The sequence below is a fragment of the Camellia sinensis genome, chromosome 8 (assembly GCF_055761805.1).
Source record: "Camellia sinensis isolate YWXY chromosome 8, ASM5576180v1, whole genome shotgun sequence".
NCBI lineage: Eukaryota > Viridiplantae > Streptophyta > Magnoliopsida > Ericales > Theaceae > Camellia > Camellia sinensis.
Window position 1 is genome coordinate 175,938,158 of NC_138968.1, and position 23,088 is coordinate 175,961,245.

The 23,088-nt window shown below is 35.6% G+C and overlaps 1 protein-coding gene across 1 annotated transcript; it reads left to right on the forward strand.

Annotated features, from left to right (window-relative positions):
* Positions 1 to 20,190: 20,190 nt before the first annotated feature.
* On the forward strand, positions 20,191 to 21,665 carry LOC114289683 (transcription factor-like protein). The gene is made up of 2 exons (XM_082884173.1): positions 20,191 to 20,804; positions 21,295 to 21,665. Exons 1-2 carry the CDS (start codon positions 20,352 to 20,354, stop codon positions 21,520 to 21,522), a joined length of 681 nt encoding a protein of 226 aa, XP_082740299.1. The 5' UTR covers positions 20,191 to 20,351; the 3' UTR covers positions 21,523 to 21,665.
* The last annotated feature ends 1,423 nt before the right edge of the window (positions 21,666 to 23,088 follow it).

The following is a 23,088-nucleotide window of genomic DNA, read 5'->3' on the forward strand; positions in this document are numbered from 1 at the left end:
TCAATGGTTAGTAGGTAGTACATATAGAATTTGACACTGTTCTAGATCTTCACTTTAAGATGTCTTGATATTTGTTGAAATTAAGTCCATCTTATATTTTACAGAGGATTTTGATTTTCCTTTTTTTAATTCTCTTCTACCAATTGGAAAATTAAAAAGATAAATAAAACAAAAATGATAAGCATAATTTTTTGGGGGTAAGTCATTCTTTGTTGGAGGAGATTTTCTTGAAAATACTGCTGGACTTTGGGGTTCATCACAGACTAAGCTGGATATATGATTTTGTAACTGTACAATGTATGAATCAAACAAAGGTAATGTGCGTTAAAGTCAGCGATTAATAGGTTTGATGTTGCAACTATTTTGTTCGGTGAGAGAGAGGGAGAGAGACATGACAAAAGTTGCAACTCATTTTTTATTGCTATTATACTATTATTGGAAACAGTTCCGATTCGTAGCTCAAAAACACTGTAGCTCAAAATGGCTCGAATCGAAAAACGACATTGTTTTGCTATTTTTTTTCCCCTTCTCTCTGTTTTGATACAGAGATGATGAAGAAGAAAGAAGAAGAAGAAAGAAGAAAAAAGAGAGGAGGGGAGAGAGAGATCAACCAAAAATCAAACCAAATCAAATAGAGAGAGAGAGTGATACAAATCATCATCATCACAAAAAAATCAAACCCAAATCACCCGAGCAGAGAGAGAGAGATCAACCAAATCAAACAAAAATCAAACCCAAATCACCCAACACAAAAAAAAAAAAAAAAAAAAAAAAAATCAACAACATATTTATACTGCAAATCATCATCATCATCAACACTAAAAATTTACACTGCAGATCATCATTATCATCAACAACATATATATACTACAGATCGTCCTCATCATCAAAAAAAAAATAAATAAAATAAAAAATGCAGAAAACAGAGAAAGTGGTGATCAACATATAAAATAACATTATTATATAAATATATAAATAAACAAAAAAATAAAACATAACATAAATATGACCATAAATAACATTCCACAAATTTTATTAATCAATCATTTTCCTTCAGTTTGTTCCAAAAAAAAAAATATATATCTTACTCATAGAGTGATTTGTCATTCACAAGAAAAATTATAGAATATTTCTAGAATACCACATGTCCGTACTATTTAACCAATTATTATTTATACCTTCTCATATTCCTCAATTACCCAACACAATACTTCACTTATCCATTTTTTTCACCAATTACAATATTATAGAATACCATGACTAAATAATTACCTATTCACAAGACGTTTACAATAGGAAAGAAACTGAACTGTCCACTCATATTCTCCCAACTAGTATGCATGTGCCTGTCTCTAAGCACGCCTCAGCCTCGGCCGTTTTACAAACCTCCCCATCTAAAAACCAACCCCAACCCCAACCCAACCCCAGATCTCTCTCTCTCTCTCTCTCTCTCTCTCTCTCTCTCTCTCTCTACAGTTCACACTAAATGAGCTTCCACCGGTTCCACCAAACGTGGTTCGACCATCTCTGTCGCCTGGTGAACCAACTAACCCAAGCCCCAAGACCTCAGAAAATTAACTAGTTTCAAATTGTGTTCAAACTTGGCTTGTTTATATAACGAATAAATCTCAAACAACTTGTAACGAGTTGAACACGTGTTGAGTTTGAGTAGTTTGGTTCATTTTACAACCCTATGGTGCTGAATCTCTTTGTCCTCTCCTTTTTCTTTTTCTTTTTTTCTGTTTTTTTGTTGTTCTAGGAAGGTTGGCACTAGCACAACATGCATACCAAAGTGTAGCTTCAAAACTCTGATCCATACACACACAGAGGACCATCATTATGTATTTTGGGAAATGACTTTAGTCAAAGTTTCCAACCTCTCTAATGAAGATATGAATGAATGAAAAATCAAACAAACATTGTTTGGATGATCATCGATTAGTTGTGTTTTCTTTCTCTTTTCGATTTTTTTTTTTTTTTTAACGACATTTCCAGCATGATTCAATAATTTGCTTAGATTATAGTCCCACGTACTAGGCTAACCTACAAGACAGAATTACCACCATTTAGAAGAGGGAAGGAAAGAAAGGATCAGATCGGACTAGACGTTGCTTTATTGTCATATTGCATTGAACCTATTGTGTTCCACTTTTATATGGCTCTGTAATACTCACAAAAAATATCGTCTCACTGTGCATTTCTCGCTTTACATTATAGTTCGCTGCTAGCACATTCTTGATGCAAATCAGAGCTTTATTTGTACCAGACTAAATGGTTGAAATTTTTTCATTCCTCGTTGTTTGTGTTGGAACAAATTTCTGTGTAAAATAAATAAATTGAAACAGATCAAACAAATAAAAATAAATTACTTACAGAATTTATTTTACCGAACCGAATAAATATTTTCAAGATCAAGTCGAGTGTGTGACAATATGTCCTTAAGACAGATTCGTCCCGCTACGGTGCTTACGGATAAAAGGCGTGTATCTCCCAGGATACAATGATCTTTACAAATTGTAGTAACACTCCAAACAATTTGTTCGGCGAACCAAACCTGTGTTCTATACTCACAAAGTATTCCCTAAAATTTAATATAAATAATTATGCAAAGAAAGAGCAAAATGGAAAGAGAACATATTATTTTTTGGATCTTTTCGGATGCAAAAGACTGTTGGAAATGGCCTCTATTTATAGGCAAAAAGACACACCCGAACAGGTACATATTTAAAGTGAACAGATGCAAATTCAAACTGGATAGATACTGTTTAAAATTCAAACAAATCTGGTGGCAGTTTCACAGATAACCGCACAACAGTTTTAAATTTGTTCTGGGCATTTTTTAAACCTGTCGAAATAGTTTGAATCTATTAGGAATTTTGAACTGAATGAGGTAAATTTGGACAGAAAATTAAATTCAAATTCAATTTTGGCACAAAATTTGAATTTAATTTCATTAAGAATTTCTGGCAAAAATTTAAATAAATTTTGTCCAAATATTAATATAAGAACCGACCCGACCCACACCCACATTCGGCTCGACCGGCTGGTCAGACCGACAGCGACAGCGGCGGGGCGCGCTCGTGTGTGATGGTTTGGGTTAAGGTTCACTTCGTCCATAACTCCTCTCTTCTACAAACTTGGGGTGCCCCTTGTGGTCCAACCCAAGATTGTACATCTAAAGCTTATATACTCACAAAAGCTCTCTTAAAGTTTTAATGTGGAACAACCCATTTTAAGGAAACCCACATTTAATTATTTAAATGTCCATTCAATGAACCCGAAAATGACATCAAGTTCTCATTCACTCATAAATGGTTTTAACGAACCGTCTTTACCGTGTGACTTGCTATGCGACAAGGAACATGTCACCTCTTCAAACCCACCCCAAAAGACGTTTAGGACCCACTCAAAATTGGGCTCAAAGTTGGCCCAAAATAAGCCTATAAAAATCAAATTTTTCAACAATCCCCCACATGAATGGAATTTGACGAAGAGAAAATGCAACAGCATGATCTAATTACAGAGAGTACAGAATTTGGAAATATTCTGCAAAGGATAGGTAGCTTTTATCTTTGAACCTTCTCTTGTGAGACACTATCGGATTTACTAGCTAACCAGTGAACATGATATCTTGAACTGTTCAGCCATTTGTGTAAACCAAGACAATAGAACTTACATAGTATATTACCATACACAGTTTAGTTCTTGAACTTGGCTGATCTTGAACTTGGCTGATCACAGTTTTAGAATCGACCATCACAAAATTTAGGAATTTGCCAACAACAAATTTCTTTGAGCCAGTATCTTCTGTTTTGTACTTTTTTCTAAAGACTCCCAAAGTTCCTTTGCCATTTTCATAGGGTTGTAGACATTGTATAATGTGTTGTGAAATCCATTTAAGATGTAGTTCCGGTAAAGGAAATCAGCATGTTTCCAGGCATCGACCACAGCAACCACTTACCGGTCAGTTTCATCCTCTTTCGGAGTAAAAAAAAACCAGGTTCAGAATTGTAAGATAGAACAGCATTTTTTGTTGCCATCTTTTAAAATCAATTCCTGAGAACTTCTCTGGCTTTTCACCGTGATTAACAAGCATAGTCACAACAGGAGAGAGGGTTGGCGCAATTTCAGTCATCATACCAATACTTGTTTGAGCATTAGTTTCAGTAGCCATGAATTCTTAATTATAAAACAAAATTAGAATTAGAATTTTATACTACACAAAAAATTAATCCAAATCCACAGAATTAAATTCTGTAAAAATAAAAGAAACAAGAATTGTAACTTTTATTTTTCAATTAATTTGAAAATAAAATAAAATTTTATGTAAACAAATTAATTCCACACATAAAATATTTCTGTAACACTTCAATAATTAAAATACTAAACTGAATTTTAATTAATGAACACTCAGAAATTATTTCTGAAAATCAAAATTAATTTCTGACAAACTTCACAAATAAATATTCAGAGTTGTTAATGACGCCAGTATATTACTACTAGTTGTCAAAGAAAATAGACACTATATTATTACTATCTGTCAAACAGTATATTACTACTATTTGTTTTTCTAACCAGAATATTATTTTGTAAAACCATAAAGAATAATTTCTATAAAAAGAAGAAAGAAAAAAGGAAACAAATGAAAAATTATGTATGAACAGAATAATTCGAATCTATCTTAAGATTGTTGGAACAAACGTCTGTGTAAGATAAATAAATTGAAACAAATCAAACAAATAAAAATAAATTACTTACAAAATTTATTTTACTGAACTGAATAAATATTTTCAAGATCAAGTTGAGTGTGTGACACTCTGTCCTTAAGACAGATTCGCCCCATTGCGGTGCCTACGGATAAAAGGCGTCTATCTCCCAAGATATAATGATCTTCACAAATTGTAGTAGCACTCCAAACAATTTGTTCGGCGAACCAAACCTGTGTTCTATACTCTCTAAGTATTCCCTAAAATTTAATATGAAGAATTATGCAAAGAAAGAGTAAAATGGAAAGAGAACAGATTATTTTCTGGATCTTTTCGGATGCAAAAGAATGTTGGAAATGGCCTCTATTTATAGGCAAAAAGGCAGACCCGAACAGGTACATATTTGAAGTGAAAAAATGCAAATTCAAACTAGACAGATACTGTTTGAAATTCAAACAAATCTGGTGGCAGTTTCACAGATAATTGCACAGCAGTTTTAAATTTGTTCTGGGCAGTTTTTTAAACCTATCGAAATAGGTTGAATCTATTAGGAATTTCATACTAAATGAGGTAAATTTGGACAGAAAATTAAATTCAATTTTGGCACAAAATTTGAATTTAATTTCATTAAGAATTTCTGGAAAAAATTTAAATAAATTTTGTCCAAAAAATTAATATAAGAACCGACCCAACCCACACCCACACCCGCGTCCGGCACCGCTCTACTGGTTGGTTGGAGGGACGACAACGCGCGTGTATGGTGGTTCGGGCTAAGGTTCACTTTGTCCATAACTCCTCTCTTCTACAAACTTAGGGTGCTCCTTGTGACCCAACACAAGGTTGTACACCTAGAGCTTATATACTTACAAAAGCTCTCTTAAAGTTTTAATGTGGGACAACCTATTTCAAAGAAACTGGCATTTAATTTAAATGTCCATTTCACGAACCTAAAAACGACGTCAAGTTCTCATTCACTCATAAATGATTTTGACGAACCGTCTTCACCGTGTGACTTGCCATGCGGCAAAGAACACGTCACCTCTTTAGACCCACCCCAAAAGATGTTTGGGATCCACTCAAAATTGGGCTCAAAGTTGGCCCAAAATAAGCCTATAAAAACCAAATTTTTCAACATTTTGTTATTTGGACTTCAGAGTGGAGCTTTTTGAATGAGTGGTGTTTTGTCACGACTCAAACCCACCCCTATAGGTTTACTGTCGTAACCATCCAGTAATTTGTAATTGCCGAAGGCCTGTTTAAACAATAATGACAATAATACAATATAACGAGACTGGTGGAAGCCAAACAATAATAATCTACATCGTCCAATGAGCTGTGAAGACCTGAATGGAAATATCTTTTATGTACGTAACCATATTCATAACCACTTATATCAAAAATACAAGTACAAGATAACATACAAGTTAGGGACATAATCCCCTCATCAAAACTGAACAATCAAAAGCCTTAGGCGTTCATTACACTTAACAAAAGGGTGGATAGCATCACCCAAAAAGCCTTGGCTCATGTAGGTTCGGAACCTCGATATGAGGCACAATGGCTAGCTTGACAAAACATGAGCTTGGGTCGGCGCCTCTAGCTTTGGTCCGGTGCTTGGCCACCTACATATACATATTATACTGTGAGCTATAGCCCAATAAATAACAAATGTGTAAAGAGGTTAAGAATGATGTCCTTCAATTATTTCAAACAATCAATTAGCATTAGAACATTCTCAATCAATATTATTTGTCAATCAATCATTCAATTCGATCCATCATATTTATTAGATCATACGTGGTACATCCAATAGTAACAATACACTAGGTCTTAAAAGACCGAACAATCAATTGATGGCCATCATACAATAACAATAGTTCTAAGATTTGAAACTGACAGAGATCTCTGTAACAATAACGATATCAATAGTAATAACAATCACAATACGCTATGGATGCCACGAGTACAATTCGAAATAGGATCATCATTCAATCGATAAAAAGTATCATTTTGGAGAGCAATATGATTTATCAATCTCAAAGTAAATATGATTAAACATATCTTTACAACATTGTTACTCACAGATAACAGGGCTGTACGCAGGCTATTCAGCTTCCTTGGGGTACGAAACCTACACAGTTACAGAACAAACGCATACTAAATTACACACCTGGAATTGATAACTTAGTCATTTCTACTTGTGTTGGTGTGGTTCTACCTCACTATCCTCATTATGATGTCATAATTATGGCCTAGGAATGCCTAAGACGGAATGAGGATGCAAAAATGTACTTTAAAATATTTTTCAAACTTTGCTGAAAACGAGATCTTGCTCGAGCGTAGCTTTCTTCGCTCGAGCGGACATACCAAAAGTGAGTGGTCGCTCGAGCGTACACTCCTTCGCTCGAGCGGTCTGCAAAATGTGAAAAAGTTCTGGTTGCGTGCAATCTCCGCTCGACGGTAGCTCGAGCGTGAGACACAGGTCCTCGCTCAAGCGCAAGTCTTGCCGCTCGAGCGTGCTTCCAATCACGCAACTTCTGAGAGCATGCAATTTACGCCTGAGCCAATCTTTTGACGCTCGAGCGGAAGTGTGAAAATAAAGGTGGTCGCTCGAGCGTGGAAGCAAAATTCTGGGTTTTCCAGATTTGCTTCCAAAGTTCAAACTATGAATTCAACATTCCAAAACTCTTCCTTTTGGGCCAAACTTCTGGAAAACAATTAGAAACTCACAAAACTCATGATTTAAAGATCACTTCATGAAATCAAAGCCCCAAAATATGTTAATGGTACACAATTTCAACTTAAACTTTATGAACATTGCAAGAACATAACATGAATGAATTTTCTTGATCTTGAGCTTCTCAAAACATGATCAAATGCAATATTCAACTAAAAAACATGGTGAATTTTTAGAGTACAACCATCATATGAACATGCATGTGAGAATTTTCATGAAAACAACCTCAAAACTCCATGATATGGACATGCATGCATGGATTGACTTAGCTTCCTTAAATTCTAGCTCAATTCTCTCATAAATTCACCTGTTTCATTTGTATTCAACTACTAAATGGCTCAATTTCAAGATTGAAAGGTTGGGCTCTTACTTAGGCTACTTAATCGGGCTTCACTTAAGCAAAATCTTGGGCAATTCCTTGAATCTCCAACTAATGGCCTTCTCTCCCTCAAGTTTGATCTCAATTCCTTAGCCTTGCACCATCTCTCTCACGTTTATGTGTGTGTGTAGGCTCAATTTGTGTGTGTTGAGTGGAGGAAAAATAGATGAGTGGAGGCCAAAAGGTGCTTATATGGGCTTTCATAAAGATAGGTGATTAATATTAAACCCATGGGCTTCAAATTAATCTATTTAAATCGTTGCAATTCAAATTTCAATTAAGCCTACCATAATATCTAAAAATTCCAAATAGCACATAAATCAAATCAATTTCCGAATCAGATACTGACAAGGCCTTCAATTCGCAAACCGAATACAACATGAACAGATCTTTCTAAGTTAAACAGATATAGATACAAATAATGTGACACGCAAATGCAACTTAATTCAGGATTTTACCTTACTTACTAATTAGGCATAATTAATCATAGATTAATGTTAATCAGAGGTCGGGGTTATTATAGTCTTCTCCCCTTAAAAGAGTTTGGTCCTCCAAACTCGAATTACCTTCATCTGGGAAGAACACTGGATTCAAGGGAAATAACTCAGGATATCTTTTCGTCATGTTATCTTCCCTTTTCCAAGTCGCATAAATGCCACCATGATTTTACCTTACTTACTAACGGGATTTCTTTATTTCTCAACTTCTTGATTCATCGGTTTACAATCTAAATAGGCCGTTCCTCATAAGTGTAGTCATCACTCAATACCACATAGGTAGGCTCAATAACATGAAAAGGATCCCAAAGATAATCCCACAACATCGAAACATGAAAAACATTATGCATATGTTTCATCTCGGGAGGGAGTGCTACTTGGTATGCCACTAGATTAACCTTTTCAATGATTTCATACGGCCTAACATACCTCGGTGCTAGCTTGCCCTTGGTTCCAAAGCGAGTCTGTCCCTTCATTGGTGTTACTTTAATAAAAACATGATCCCCCACTTCATATTCCCTGTCTCGTCTTCGTACATTCGTATAGTTTTTCTGTCGACTCTGTGCAGTTTTCAATCTTTGTTGAATTAATTTCACATTTTCTGTTGTTTCATGCACAATCTCAGGCCCAAGTAAACGTCCATCTCTAACTTCTGCCCAACAAATAGGAGACCGACATTTTCCGCCATATAATGCCTCGAAAGGCGCCATACCAATACTGGAATGAAAACTATTGTTGTAGGCGAATTCAGCTAAAGGCAAGTGACTTTCCCAATTCCTTTGGAAATCAAGCACACACATAGGCAACAAGTCCTCTAGAGTTTTGATCGTTCTTTTTGATTGGCCATCTGTTTGTTGATGGTATGCACTACTCAATCTCAATTCGGTACCCAATGCCATTTGTAGACTTTGCCAAAATCGTGATGTGAACTTCGAGTCCCTATCAGAGACAATAGACATAGGCACTCCATGTAATCTAACAATCTCATTAATATAGATTGTAGCCAACTTATCCGTATTATAAATTGTTTTGACAGGTAAGAAATGAGCAGACTTAGTTAACCAATCAATAATAACCCAAATCGAATCCATACCTCTACTGGAGCGAGGCAATCCAACAATGACATCCATAGGGATATGCTCACATTTTCACTCTGGTATTGGTAAAGGTTGAAACAAACTCACAGGTCGTTGATGTTCGGCTTTGACTTGTTGGCAATGTAAGCATTTTGACACAAACTCGGCAATTTCTTTCTTCATTCCCGGCCACCAGAAATTAAGCTTCAAATCTTCCTCCAAAAGTCATCTTGTTGTTGTTTCTCTTTAACTTCCTCAATAAGTGCCGATTGAGCAGAAATAACAGCAAATGTCCCACCTAGTTCTCGCAAAACAATTTTAACCTCAAATTTCTCATGGTCATGTAATAATTTTTTTTGCCGGTTAAGTAAGCAAGCCAAATTCCCAATTGATTTCCGACTAAGTGCATCAGCAACAGTATTAGCTTTCTCGAGATTGTACAAAATTTGCAAGTCATAGCCTTTTATCAATTCTAGTCATCTTTGCTGTCTCATGTTTAACTCTTTTTGTGTAAAGAAGTATTTTAAGCTCTTGTGATCTATGTATACCTCACATGTTGCCCCATACAAGTAGTGGCGCCAAATTTTCAGTGCAAATACTACTGTAGCAAGCTCCAGATCATGAGTTGGATAATTCTTTTCATGTGGCCTTAGTTGTCGGGAAGCATATGCAATAACTTTACCATTCTGCATCAACACACATCCCAAATCCTTATAAGAAGCATCACTAAAAATAGTAAATCCATCCGTACCTAAAGGTAAGGTGAGAATCGGTGCAGTCACAAGTTGGGTATTCAATTCTCGAAAGGCTTATTCTCTTTGGTCGATCCAGTCAAACGGTACCCCTTTCTGTGTCAACTGAGTCAAAGACAAAGCAATTTTGGAGAAATCTTTCACAAATCTCCTGTAGTACTCGGCTAAACCCATGAAACTCCGAACTTTAGTAACATTAGTCGGTCTAGGCCAATTTACCACTGCTTCAATCTTCTGTGGATCAATTGAAATGCCATCTTTACTAATCACATGTCCCAAAAACATAACACTATCAAGCCAAAATTCACACTTTGTTAGTTTCGCATATAGTTTCTGTTCTCTCAAGATCTGCAAAGCAATTCTCAAATGATGTTCATGTTCCTTACTCTTGGAATAAATCAAGATATCATCTATAAAAGCAACCACAAATTCATTGAGAAACGGTTTGAAAATTATGTTCATAAGATCCATAAATGCAGCAGGCACATTAGTAACTCCGAAAGGCATAACAAGAAATTCATAATGTCCGTACCTTATTCAGAAGCAGTCTTTTCAATGTCTTCAGCTTTGACTTTCAATTGGTGGTATCCAGATCTAAGGTCAATTTTGGAAAAGACTTGAGCACCCTGCAGTTGGTCAAATAAGTCGTCAATGCGAGGCAATAGGTACTTGTTTTTCACTGTCACCTTGTTCAGTTCACGGTAGTCAATACAAAGCCTTAATGAACCATCCTTCTTTTTCACAAATAAAATTGGAGCACCCCACTGTGATGTACTAGGCCTGATAAACTTTTTGTCCAACAACTCCTGCAACTGGGTTTTCAGCTCTTTCAATTCAGTAGGTGTCATTCTGTACGGAGCCTTGGAAATTGGCTATGTACCCGGTAACACCTCAATAGTGAACTCAATCTCCCTGTCAATAAGATCCCCTGGCAAATCATCTGGAAAAACATTTGAGAATTCTCTTACCATAGGAATACTATCCGTATTAGCTTTAGTATCAGCAGGCACAGTCAGTACACAACATAGATATCCCTTACATCCCATTTTTAATCAATTTAAATATTTTCATAGATGAAATCAAGTATGGGGGAGGTACAACACCAACTCCATTAAATATAAATTCAGGCAATCCAAGTGGACGAAAAATAACTTGCTTTGTTACACAGTCAATGGAGGCATGATATTTTGTTAACCAGTCCATTCCCAAAATTATATCAAAATGATCAAGATTCAAAGGTAGCAAATCAAAATATAAAAGTACATCCCCAATAACAATCTCACATGTAGGATACACATAAGCACAAGTCATGAATCCCCCAGCAGGTGATGACACAACTAATAAATAGTTCATGGGTTCCAATGGTCTATTTAATTTTTGTGAAAAAACATGCGAGACAAATGAGTGTGTAGATCCCGAATCAATCAGAATATAGGCATTTTAAGCACAAATTAAAAGTATACCTAACACAACTGTCTTGGTATTCTGCACATCTCCTAGCACAAGTGCAAATACTCGGCCTTGCCTCAAAGGTTCTTTCCCTGTAGCTTTGGAATTGGGTTTTGGTGTAACAGTTGATGCTACAGCACTTGTTATGGGTCTGTTAAAATTCTGGGAAGCGAGAGGACAGTCTTTGACTATGTGGCCCACCTTGCCACATTTATAACATTCCCTAGAGATTCTACAACAAACCCTTTTGTGTCTTTTGCCGCATTCTGGACAAGGAGGTATAGAGTTGTTGCCTTGACTAGAACTACTTGTTGACCCTGTTTTTTGTTTTTATTCAATGAACTGTTCCGGCCCTTTTTGAAATTAAAACCTTGCCTCTTACCCCGCCATTCAGTCACCAGTTTGTTAGCTTGTTTCATCGCCGCAATATTTGCCTCAGCTATGATAGCTCGGTCAAGGACATCGACATACTTGAGTAATTTCAAGACATTAATTCGATCAAGTATTTCCACATTAAGTCCACCCTCAAACTTTCTAGCCTTTTTATAGTCGGTATCCACCATGTGTGGTGCGTATCGGGCAAGCTTGGTGAACTTAGATTCATATTCAACTACTGACATGGTGCCTTACTTCAGTTGTTCAAATTTGGTCACTTTTCGGTCACAAACACATTGGGGGAAATATTTCTCATAAAAGGATTCCTTAAACTGAGCCCAAGTCATAGCATTGTTTGTATCACGAATAAGCATCTACCACCGTCTAGCCTCTTCTTGTAAAGTAAAAGTAGCCAATAACACTTTATGTGCCTCTGAACATGAAAATACTTCAAACAGTTTTTCAGTTTCGGCTTTCGGTGGCTCAAGACCTCCCTGGAATGTTGGTGGCTTCATTTTCTTAAACTTTTGTGTCAAAACAATCACATCCTCATTGGCATTTGGTTCTGTCTGCATTGGTTGTGGAAGAGAAGGCGGGGGCTGTTGGTTTTGTTGTTGTCTTATAGCCTCAGTCAATAATTCAACCATTCTTTCTAACCTTGCAATTCTTGTTTCGGATGATTCAGGTTCATCTGTATTTCTTGCATTCTCCATTTCACTATAGAAAACACAGTAATAATAAACATAGGAAAGATAGTTTCATATTCATATATGTTTATTCATATGCACATATCACACCCACACACACTTATGTATGCTCATGAAATGCCCTATTACTTTTTTAGGACACCTTATAGCTCATTTGGACACGTGTGTGCGGTATAACTTGTGCTCTGATACCACTCTGTTACGACCCAAACCTGCCCCTATAGGTTTAGTGTCGTAACCGGCCAGTAATCCGTAATTACCGAAGGCCTGTTTAAACAATAATGACAATAATACAATATAACAGGGCTGGCGGAAGCCAAACAATAATAATCTACATCGTCCAATGAGCTGTGAAGACCTGAATGGAAATAACTTTTATGTACGTAACCATATTCATAACCACTTATATCAAAAATACAAGTACAAGATAACATACAAGTTAGGGACATAATCCCCTCATCAAAACTGAACAATCAAAAGCCTTAGGCGTTCATTACACTTAACAAAAGGGTGGATAGCATCACCCAAAAAGCCTTGGCTCGTGTAGGTTTGGAACCTTGATATGAGGCACAATGGCTAGCTTGACAAAACATGAGCTTGGGTCGGCGCCTCTAGCTTTGGTCCGGTGCTTGGCCACCTACATGTACATAATATACTGTGAGCTATAGCCCAATGAATAACAAATGTATAAAGAGATTAAAAATGATGTCCTTCAATTTTTTGAAACAATCGATTAGCATTAGAACATTCACAATCAATATTATTTGTCAATCAATCATTCAATTCGATCCATCATATTCATTAGGTCATACGTAGTACATACAATAGCAACAATACACTAGGTCTTAAAAGACCGAACAATCAATTGATGGCCATCATACAATAACAATAGTTCCAAGATTTGGAACTGACAGAGATCTCTGTAACAATAACGATATCAATAGCAATAATAATCACAATACGTTATGGATGCCACGAGTACAATTTGAAATAAGATCATCATTCAATCGATAAAAAGTATCATTTTGGAGAGCAATATGATTTATCAATCTGAAAGTAAATACGATTAAACATATCTTTACAACATTGTTGCTCACAGATAATAGGGTTGTACGTAAGCTATTCAGCTTCCTTGGGGTGTGAAACCTACACAGTTACAGAACGAACGCATACTAAATTACACACCCGGAATTGATAACGTAGTCATTTCTACTTGTGTTGGTGTGGTTCTACCTCACTATCCTCATTATGATGTCTTAATTATGGCCTAGGAATGCCTAGGACGGAATGAGGATGCAAAAATGTACTTAAAAATATTTTTCAAACTTTGCTGAAAACGGGGTCTCGCTCGAGCGTAGCTTTCTTCACTCGAGCGAACATACCGAAAGTGAGTGGTCGCTCGAGCGCACACTCTTTCGCTCGAGCGGTCTGCAAAATGTGAAAAAATTCTGGTTGCGTGCAATCTCTGCTCGACGGTCGCTCGAACGTGAGACACAGGTCCTCGCTCGAGCGCAAATCTTGCCGCCCTAGCGTACTTCTAATCATGCAACTTCTGAGAGCATGCAATTTTCGCTCAAGCCAACCTTTTGTCGCTCTAGTGGAAGTGTGAAAATAAAGGTGGTCGCTCGAGCGTGGAAGCAAAATTATGGGTTTTCCATATTTGCTTCCAAAATTCAAACCATGAATCCAACATTCCAAAACTCTTCCTTTTGGGCTAAAATTCTGGAATACACTTAGAAACTCACAAAACTTCATGATTTAAATATCATTTCATGAATCAAAGCCCCAAAGTATGTCAATTGTACACAATTTCAACTTAAACTTTATGAACATTGTAAGAACATAACATGAATGAATTTTCTTGATCTTGAGCTTCTCAAAACATGGTCAAATGCAATATTCAACTAAAAAACATGGTGAATTTTTAGAGTACAACCATCGTATGAACATGCATGTGAGAATTCTCATGAAAACAACCTCAAAACTCCATGATATGGACATGCATGCATGGATTGACTTAGCTTCCTTAAATTCTAGCTCAATTCTCCCATAAATTCACCTGTTTCATTTGTATTCAACTACTAAATGGCTCAATTTCAAGATTGAAAGGTTGGGCTCTTACTTAGGCTACTCAATTGAGCTTCACTTAAGCAAAATCTTTAGCAATTCCTTGAATCTCCAAGTAATGGCCTTCTCTCCCTCAAGTTTGATCTCAATTCCTTAGCCTTGCACCATCTCTCTCACGTTTATGTGTGTGTGTAGGCTCAATTTGTGTGTGTTGGGTGGAGGAAAAATAGATGAGTGGAGGCCAAAAGGTGCTTATATGGGCTTGCATAAAGATAGGTGATTAATATTAAACCCATAGGCTTCAAATTAATCTATTTAAATCGTTGCAATTCGAATTTCAATTAAGCCTACCATAATGTTCTAAAAATTCCAAATAGCACATAAATCAAATCAATTTTCGAATCAGATACTGACAAGGCCTTCAATTCGCAAACCGAATACAACGTGAATAGATCTTTCTAAGTTAAACAGATATAGATACAAATAATGTGACACACACATGCAACTTAATTCAGGATTTTACCTTACTTGCTAATTAGGCATAATTAATCATAGATTAACGTTAATCAGAGGTCGGGGTTGTTACAGGTTTGTCTCCTGAATTTAGTTCAGTGAATTGCATCCAAATCAATGGTTAGTAGGTAGTACATATAGAATTTGAGACTGTTCTAGATCTTCACTTTAAGATGTTTTGATATTTGTTAAAATTAAGTCCATCTTATATTTTACAGAGGATTTTGATTTCTCTTTTTTTAATTCTCTTCTACCAATTGGAAAAATTAAAAAGTAAATAAAACAAAAATGATACACATAATTTTTTGAGAAAATTAGTCTAAGGTTTCTCTCCCGTTTTTAGTAATGAGAGAGATCCACTACATTATTATGTGATGTCTAAAGTCCCTCGCTCACCCCCATATATCACACTCACTCTTTTTCATCACCAAGAAACTTTTGTTCCTGTAGTGTAATAGTACTACTGCAACTGCTTCTCAATCTCTCTCTCTCTTCTTTATACCCCAACAACAACATTTGCATTCTAACGCTCTATCAAAACCAAAATCCCTAATCTTATCAAGATCATAACAACAAGAATCTCAACCACAACAAGAGATCTCCCAGCGCGAGATCGAGTTATAGATTTTAGGAGATACAAAGGGAAAATGCTAAAGACCCTTCCTTGGACCTATCACAAATGGGTCTCTAACCATCTCCAACCTTGCGACTTGTAAAAGGGGGCTATGCTCATAGGCCAAGTCCTCAACGACCCCATTTATAGGATTGAATCAAATAGGAGTTCGTACAGAAAGTCCTAAATGGCGACGACGGAGTTGGCGGCTCTTGGAGATCTGAAACCTCCATCATTCAACCGTCATAGCCCTCTGATAAAGCAAGGAAGGCAAACATGGTTGCTGAAAAAGAAGCTAAAGCTGAGAGCAAAAAAGAGAAAGAGGAAGGTGAAAGAGAGGGGCTTTCACTGGAAGAGATTTCCGAGTACAAACAAAGTACACAACAGAATTCTATAGATGCCATTAGGGTTGCTGAAGAGAGGTACGCGAAGAAAACCAAGGAGTTGGGATCTTGGGCCTTGCAAAATGTTAAGGAAAGTACATAGCATGTCAATTATCTGTGAATAAAGTCAAAGAAATTTGTAAACAAAACCAGAGAAATTTTAATTTTCACTGGATTTCTTTGGTTTGGACTTATAGAAATTTCAATTTTCTCTGAAGTTCTTATTCAATGCATCAAATACATTTTGTGCACTACTTTTTAATAAAATTATAGACATGCAAACCAGAGAAAATTAGAAGTAAATCGATGAAAATTGATCAAAACATATAGAAAATTGTGAGCAAATCACAGAGAAATTTGTGAGCAAACCAAAGAAAATTTTCTCTTGACTATGTAAATTTTCTCTAAATGTGGGAACTGTATGAATTTTCTCTGATTGTGACCATTGTTTGTAATTTTTTGAATTTTCTCTAGTTGTGATCCCTGTGTGAATTTTCTCTAGTTGTAGTCACTGTTTGTAATTTTGTGAGTTTTCTTGAACTGTGGTCACTGTATAAATCTTCTCTGGCTATGGTCACTATATGAATTTTCTCAAACATTGTGGGATTGTGATGCGTCTAGAGAAATTTCAGTGAAAATGCCCAAAGAAATTCTAAACATGAACACACAAACACACCCAGAGAAATTCTAAGAGGATTCTGATGTGGCAAGAGAAATTTCAAACATGAACACACAAACACAATGTTCTTCGGAAATCCAGAAAAAATTTCCTTTCGGTGAGTCTCTCTCTCTCTCTCTCTCTCTCTCTACATATATATATATATATATATGTATATTGGTTGTTGTTTATTTGGGTGATCGATTTGTGTATTACACATCGTGATTGAGAAGATAGAGAAATTTTCTAGTTTGAACCTAGAGAAATTATTGCGAAAACCAAAGAATTCTCTGGAAATCCAGAGAAAATCTGTAGATTGGTATCTAGAGAAATTCTCAGGGAAGAAATTCTCTAGGAAGTTCAGAAAAATTGGGAAGTCCAGAGAAATTATCTCGATCGAATTTTCTCTAGATCGATGTTGAGGGATCTTAGACATTATGAAAATATTAAATGTCCTTTATGTTATAAAATTTTAATACTAGAAATCTTTAAAAAACGATCCCCTAATTTATTTATTTTTGGGATAAGTCATTCTTTATTGGAGGAGATTTTCTTGAAAATATTGCTGGACTTTGGGGTTCATCACAGACTAGCCTGGATATATGATTTTGGGGTGGTTTGGGATGATTTAAATTAGTGTATTTTTTGACTTTTTATGAAATATGAATTGGGTATGGATTGAGTTTGAAGTGATGTGATAAAAAAATGATGTAACTTAAATAAGATGATATAATTTAAATAGAATAGTGATATTTTAACTTTTTAATTTTTTTAAGTTATGATAAAAAAGGCGTTTGTAACGGTACAATGTATGAATCAAACAAAGGTGATGTGCATTCAAGTCATCAATTAATAGGCAAAAAGTTGCAACTCATTTTTTATTGCTATTTTACTATTATTGGGAAAAAGCTCTACTTGTCTCAGTTTTATTATGAGATTGGACAAGTCAAATTCCGAGATCAATAAGGAACACAATGAAGTTTGATACCGGTCCGATGCTGGATAAATACTCTACCCCTAACCTGAGATTTTTGACAATTATAATAATAATAATAATAAATATAATTTTTGAAAGAAAAATTTCATATAAATAAACAAATTATATAAAATTTTCTTATTAACTATGCGGCATGCAATAAAAAAGTAGAAAATATCTCGTAGCTCAAATTTTGTGGCTCAAAAGTGGCTCAAATGGCCAAAACGACGTCGTTTTGGCCATTTTTATGTTGTTCTGTACTCAAAACGACGTCGTTTTGGCCATTTGAGCCACTTTTGAGCCACAAAATTTGAGCTACGTAGCATTATCGTAAAAAAGTATCATATTCGAAACACAGCCAACTTAACAATCACTGTTACACTACTCTAAATAATATTTTATCAAAAAATTTTACTTTTTATCATTTTTTCAAACAACCCCGTTATGTAATTAACTCGAATCATCCGAGGCCCAAATGGCTCGAGGTGTCAAAACGACGTCGTTTTGACACCTTTTTTTTTTTTCTTTTTTTTTGTGTTTGCCTTCTTTCCTTCGTTCCTTCATTCTTTCTCTTTCTTCTTCTTCTGTTTTTTCCCTTCTTTCTAGACTGTTGAATGAAGCAAAACAAAAAAAAACAGAGAAAGAGAGATGGGAATTTTACACCAAACCCACAACCACAAATCAAAATCAAAATCAAAATCGAAAACCAAATCAGACAAAATCAAACAAAAATTTGAACTTCCATGAAATAATTGCTGCATGTACATATACATATACATATGCATATATATATATATATATATATATATATATATATATATATAAATGTTGAAGACAAACGTTTATACCTTCTTAATGCACTGAAGCTTCCAATGTCTAGGATTTGTGAAAAGACAAAACAAATGTTGAATAGAAGGCAAGAAGGGACATAGAATTCTGCAATCAAGCTTGGAGCGCAAAAGAGATTTCTGGAACGAAGAAGATTCTGGAAGAATTTGTACAAAGCAATCCCACTTCACTAAACCTAGTTTTTAATTATAGCCACCATATAAGCAAACTCATCTTTTTCTCTCAATTAAACCCAAATTCTAAAATCAAAACCCAAATCTAAAATAAAAATCCAAATCTGTTGACACAACCATGGATCGTGGTTCCTTACAGCCATAGATCGCTTTTCCTCTCTTATGAAATCAAATCAGAGAGGAGGATGAGAGGTGAGAAGGATGAGAGGTGAGATTGGACCAGAGAGAGAGAGAGGATCAGAGAGAGGGATGAGAGGTGAGAGTGATGAGAGCTGGCTAGAGAGAGAGAAGATCAGAGAGAGAGATGAGAGGTGAAATCGAGCCATTCGAGCCTCAGTTATTCGAGCTACGAAGCATTTTTGTTTTTCAAATATGCTAAATCAACATATAAAATAACATTTATTATATAAATATATAGATAAACAAAGAAATAAAACATAACATAACATAAATATGACCATAAGTAACCTTCCACAAATTTTATTAATCAATCATTTCCCTTCAATTTGTTCTAAAAATATATATATATATATATATATATATATATATATTATTCATCGAGTGATTTGTCGAAAATTATAGAATCTTTTTGAAATCAACAATGATTCATACCACTAAAAAAAAAGATCACTAATAATACTAATGTATTGGGAATATAAAACAAAAAAAAAAAGGCATAGGCAGTGGGCCACCTACTGCCACATCATTAGTGGTGCTATTAAAGCATCACTTTTAGTGCCCTCAACTATTTTTCTTTCGAAATATCATGTGTCTGTATTAGGAAAATATTTGAGATCCCCTTTTGGGATAACTCTCACACTCCCAAAGTAATCATGACCCTCCATATATGTGTGGGGCTCACTCATGTATATGTATCATGAGTGGTCCAAATTTGTGCACCAAGGATCCTCTAGAGTGTTTTTTTCCTAAAGTTTCCTAAAGTGGTGTATTGTGTGGTTGAGATTTAATGCTGAAAAATTGATGTGACTTGTCATTAAATCTGAACCACACAATGCACTACTCTAGGAAACTTTAGGAAAAAAAAACTCTAGAGGATCCTTGCTCAAATTTGTGAGGGTCTTATGGGGTGAGGGTCTTAATCATTATTTATCTGTACTATTTAACCAATCGTCATTTAATATGTTTTCTCATATTTCTTATTCACCTAACACAATACTCTATTTATTTACTTTTTTTACCAATCATAATATTATAAAAGACCATATATTTATATTTCAGAATTACTAAATAATTATCCATTTCCTGAACGTTTACAATAGGAAAGAAACTGAAGTGTCCAGTCACGTTCTCCCAACTAGTATGCACGCGCCTGTCTCTGAGCACGCCTCAGCCTCGGCCGTTTTACAAACCGCCCCATCTAAAAACCAACCCAACCCAACCCCAGATCTCTCTCTCTCTTTGTCTCTAGAGTTCACACTAAATGAGCTTCCACCGGTTCTACCAAACATGGTTCGACCATCTCCGGCGCCTGGTGGACCAACTAACGCAAGCCCCAAGACCTCCAACCACAGAAGAAGACCACCACATCCTCCACCAACTAGTCCACATGGTCACGTCCCACTACGCCGAGTACTACCGAGTCAAGTCCCTCTCCTCCAAGCACGACGTCTTCTCCCTCTTCGCCGCACCCTGGTCCACCTCACTCGAGCGGAGCCTCCACTGGATCGCCGGCTGGAGGCCCACCACCGCCTTCCACCTCATCTACACCGAATCCAGCATCCGGTTCGAGTCCCACGTCGTCGACATCCTCCGCGGCCTCCGCACCGGCGACCTCGGCGACCTCTCTCCTGGCCAGTTCCGCCGTGTTAGCGAGTTGCAGTGTGACACTGTTCGCGAAGAAAATGCCATCACCGATGAATTGTCCGAGTGGCAGGTTTGAATTTTATAGAACGAAATTTGAATTTTTTTTGGCATTGATAGGTTTTTGTTTCTAGTAGAATGTGTGTTGTTTTTGAGAGAGAACCAAAATATGTTTGTTTGGTTAGGATTATTAGAGTGATAATTATATTTTTCTCTTGATTTTCTCACTTTGAGCACTGATTTTAGAAAAAGTAAGATGAGAAATGAGATTATCAAAAAAAAAAATGATATTTTCATACAAATTAATTAAAAAGGATGGTAAGAAAAGATGATTAACAAAATTTTATGTTAGAATTATTAAGTATGAATTACACAGCGTAATGATCATAATTTTATAATGAAAAATACTATATATCCAAATTTTCTGCTAAATAAATTATTAAATTTTATACATGAGTATAGAAAATAAACCTCGCACTCACCTAAGACCTAAAATATTTGGTCACTTATTTAGTAAAAAATTTAGTATCCAAACATTATTGATATATTTACACATTGGGCAGGATGGATCGAGTGATATTCTAGGGATGTGTGCAAATCTCGATGGAAAGATCGAACAGCTGGTGAGGATTCTGGGGAAGGCTGATGATCTACGGATGATGACGATCCGGAAGGTGGTGGATTTGTTGACGCCGCAACAGGCGGTGGAGTTCCTCATTGCCGCCGCCGAGTTGCAGTTTGGGGTCCGAAGTTGGGGTATGAATCAAGACCATCAACGCGGCAATGTCTGATGTATGATGCTGGTGGTATTTAGGATTGGATGGTGATTAAAGTATCGGGTGCATGGTAGCTAGCTTAGGTTTTGCTGCAGATGATTAAGTGCACTTGCTATGTTACAAAAATTTCAAAATTTTGCTAATAAAATAATATTTTCTTAGTGGGCAATTTTTTGGGACGTGATTACGTGTCAATTTCCAATCCTCATGCATGCATGCAAGGCGACACCTGTTTCCCGAAAAGACAAGTGTCTCTGAGGATTGCATTGAAGTTTTTTTCCTCTGAGGGAGAACCAAGCAAGTGGTTTTTTGTTATTTTTGTGATTTATAAAATAAGCACAGCATAACACAATCATATTTTTGTTGATAACAAAAGAAGAGGAGGAGCGGATTGTGATGAGATTGGGTGGATTGCAAAAGTATCATTTGATTTAAAAAATTGCAGTTTGATCATTTTCACTTAGGTTGTCGGGCTTTTACTTGGGCCGGTTAAACTAGCTAGGCTAGCTTGAGAGTTCGTTTGGAATGTAGGTTGGTTTTTTGATTTATTAGGGTTAACAAGTCTCGTTTTAAATAAGTTTTTTGACTTTTTTAAATTTTGTGAGAGAAAAAATAAAATCATTACGGTTTGGATGTGATATTTTGCCTTGTTGGAGTACTTATGTATAGGTCCTAATAAATAGACTTATTATCTAATAGGTCTTATGGAAAAAATTTGTTATAAAAAAAGTCACTAATTGTAAGTTTCAGCGACAATTTATAAAAATCATGACAAAAAAGTTACTAATTATCAATTTTTAACGACATATATAAAAAATTATTACAAAAAAATTATTTTTAGCGATAATTTTATCAAGATTTATTTTTAATAGGACTTGATGGAAATTAAGTCTAACTATTAAGACCTATTGATAGTTTACCCTTGTTGAGTTAAAAAATTTATTTTATCTTTTTCTAATTATTTTAACTAAAAAACTCTATTTTAATTTATGCCAAACGATGGGTGAATATGATTTGGATTAGATTTGGACTTATGTAGTGGAACTTGTCTAGCTTGTTGGCTCGCGAGAAGTGGTTTTTTTGGCTCAATGAGCTAATAAAAAATGTTAAGAAAGTTATCTAGACAAAAAAATTAAAAAATATAAAATTTCAAAATTCAGTTTAAATTTTAACTCATTATATTTAGGATTATTTTGAAAATTGACTATTTTAGTTAATTTTTTAATTTTTTATTGAAAGATATGTAAAAAAATAAATACAAAAAACAATTAACTGACTTTTTAATTTTTTAATGAAAAAATCAGAACTCCGTATAGTTGTATTTTGGAGTGTAACGTTATGGTTGCTCCCTCAACTGACCAAGTGTAGGAGAGGGTTCAAGAAAGGAGTTGGAAAATTCGAAGATCTTCGAAGATCCTTGAAGAACAATTTCGAATTCTTTAGAATATGATGAGAGGCTTAGATTCTTCAATAATCTCAACTTAGGAACACGACAACAAAAGAGATGATGGAGATAAGAGATTGGGTGAAGAAGAAGGCAAAATGGCTAGAGAATAGAATAATGGCAAGGCTCTCCCATGG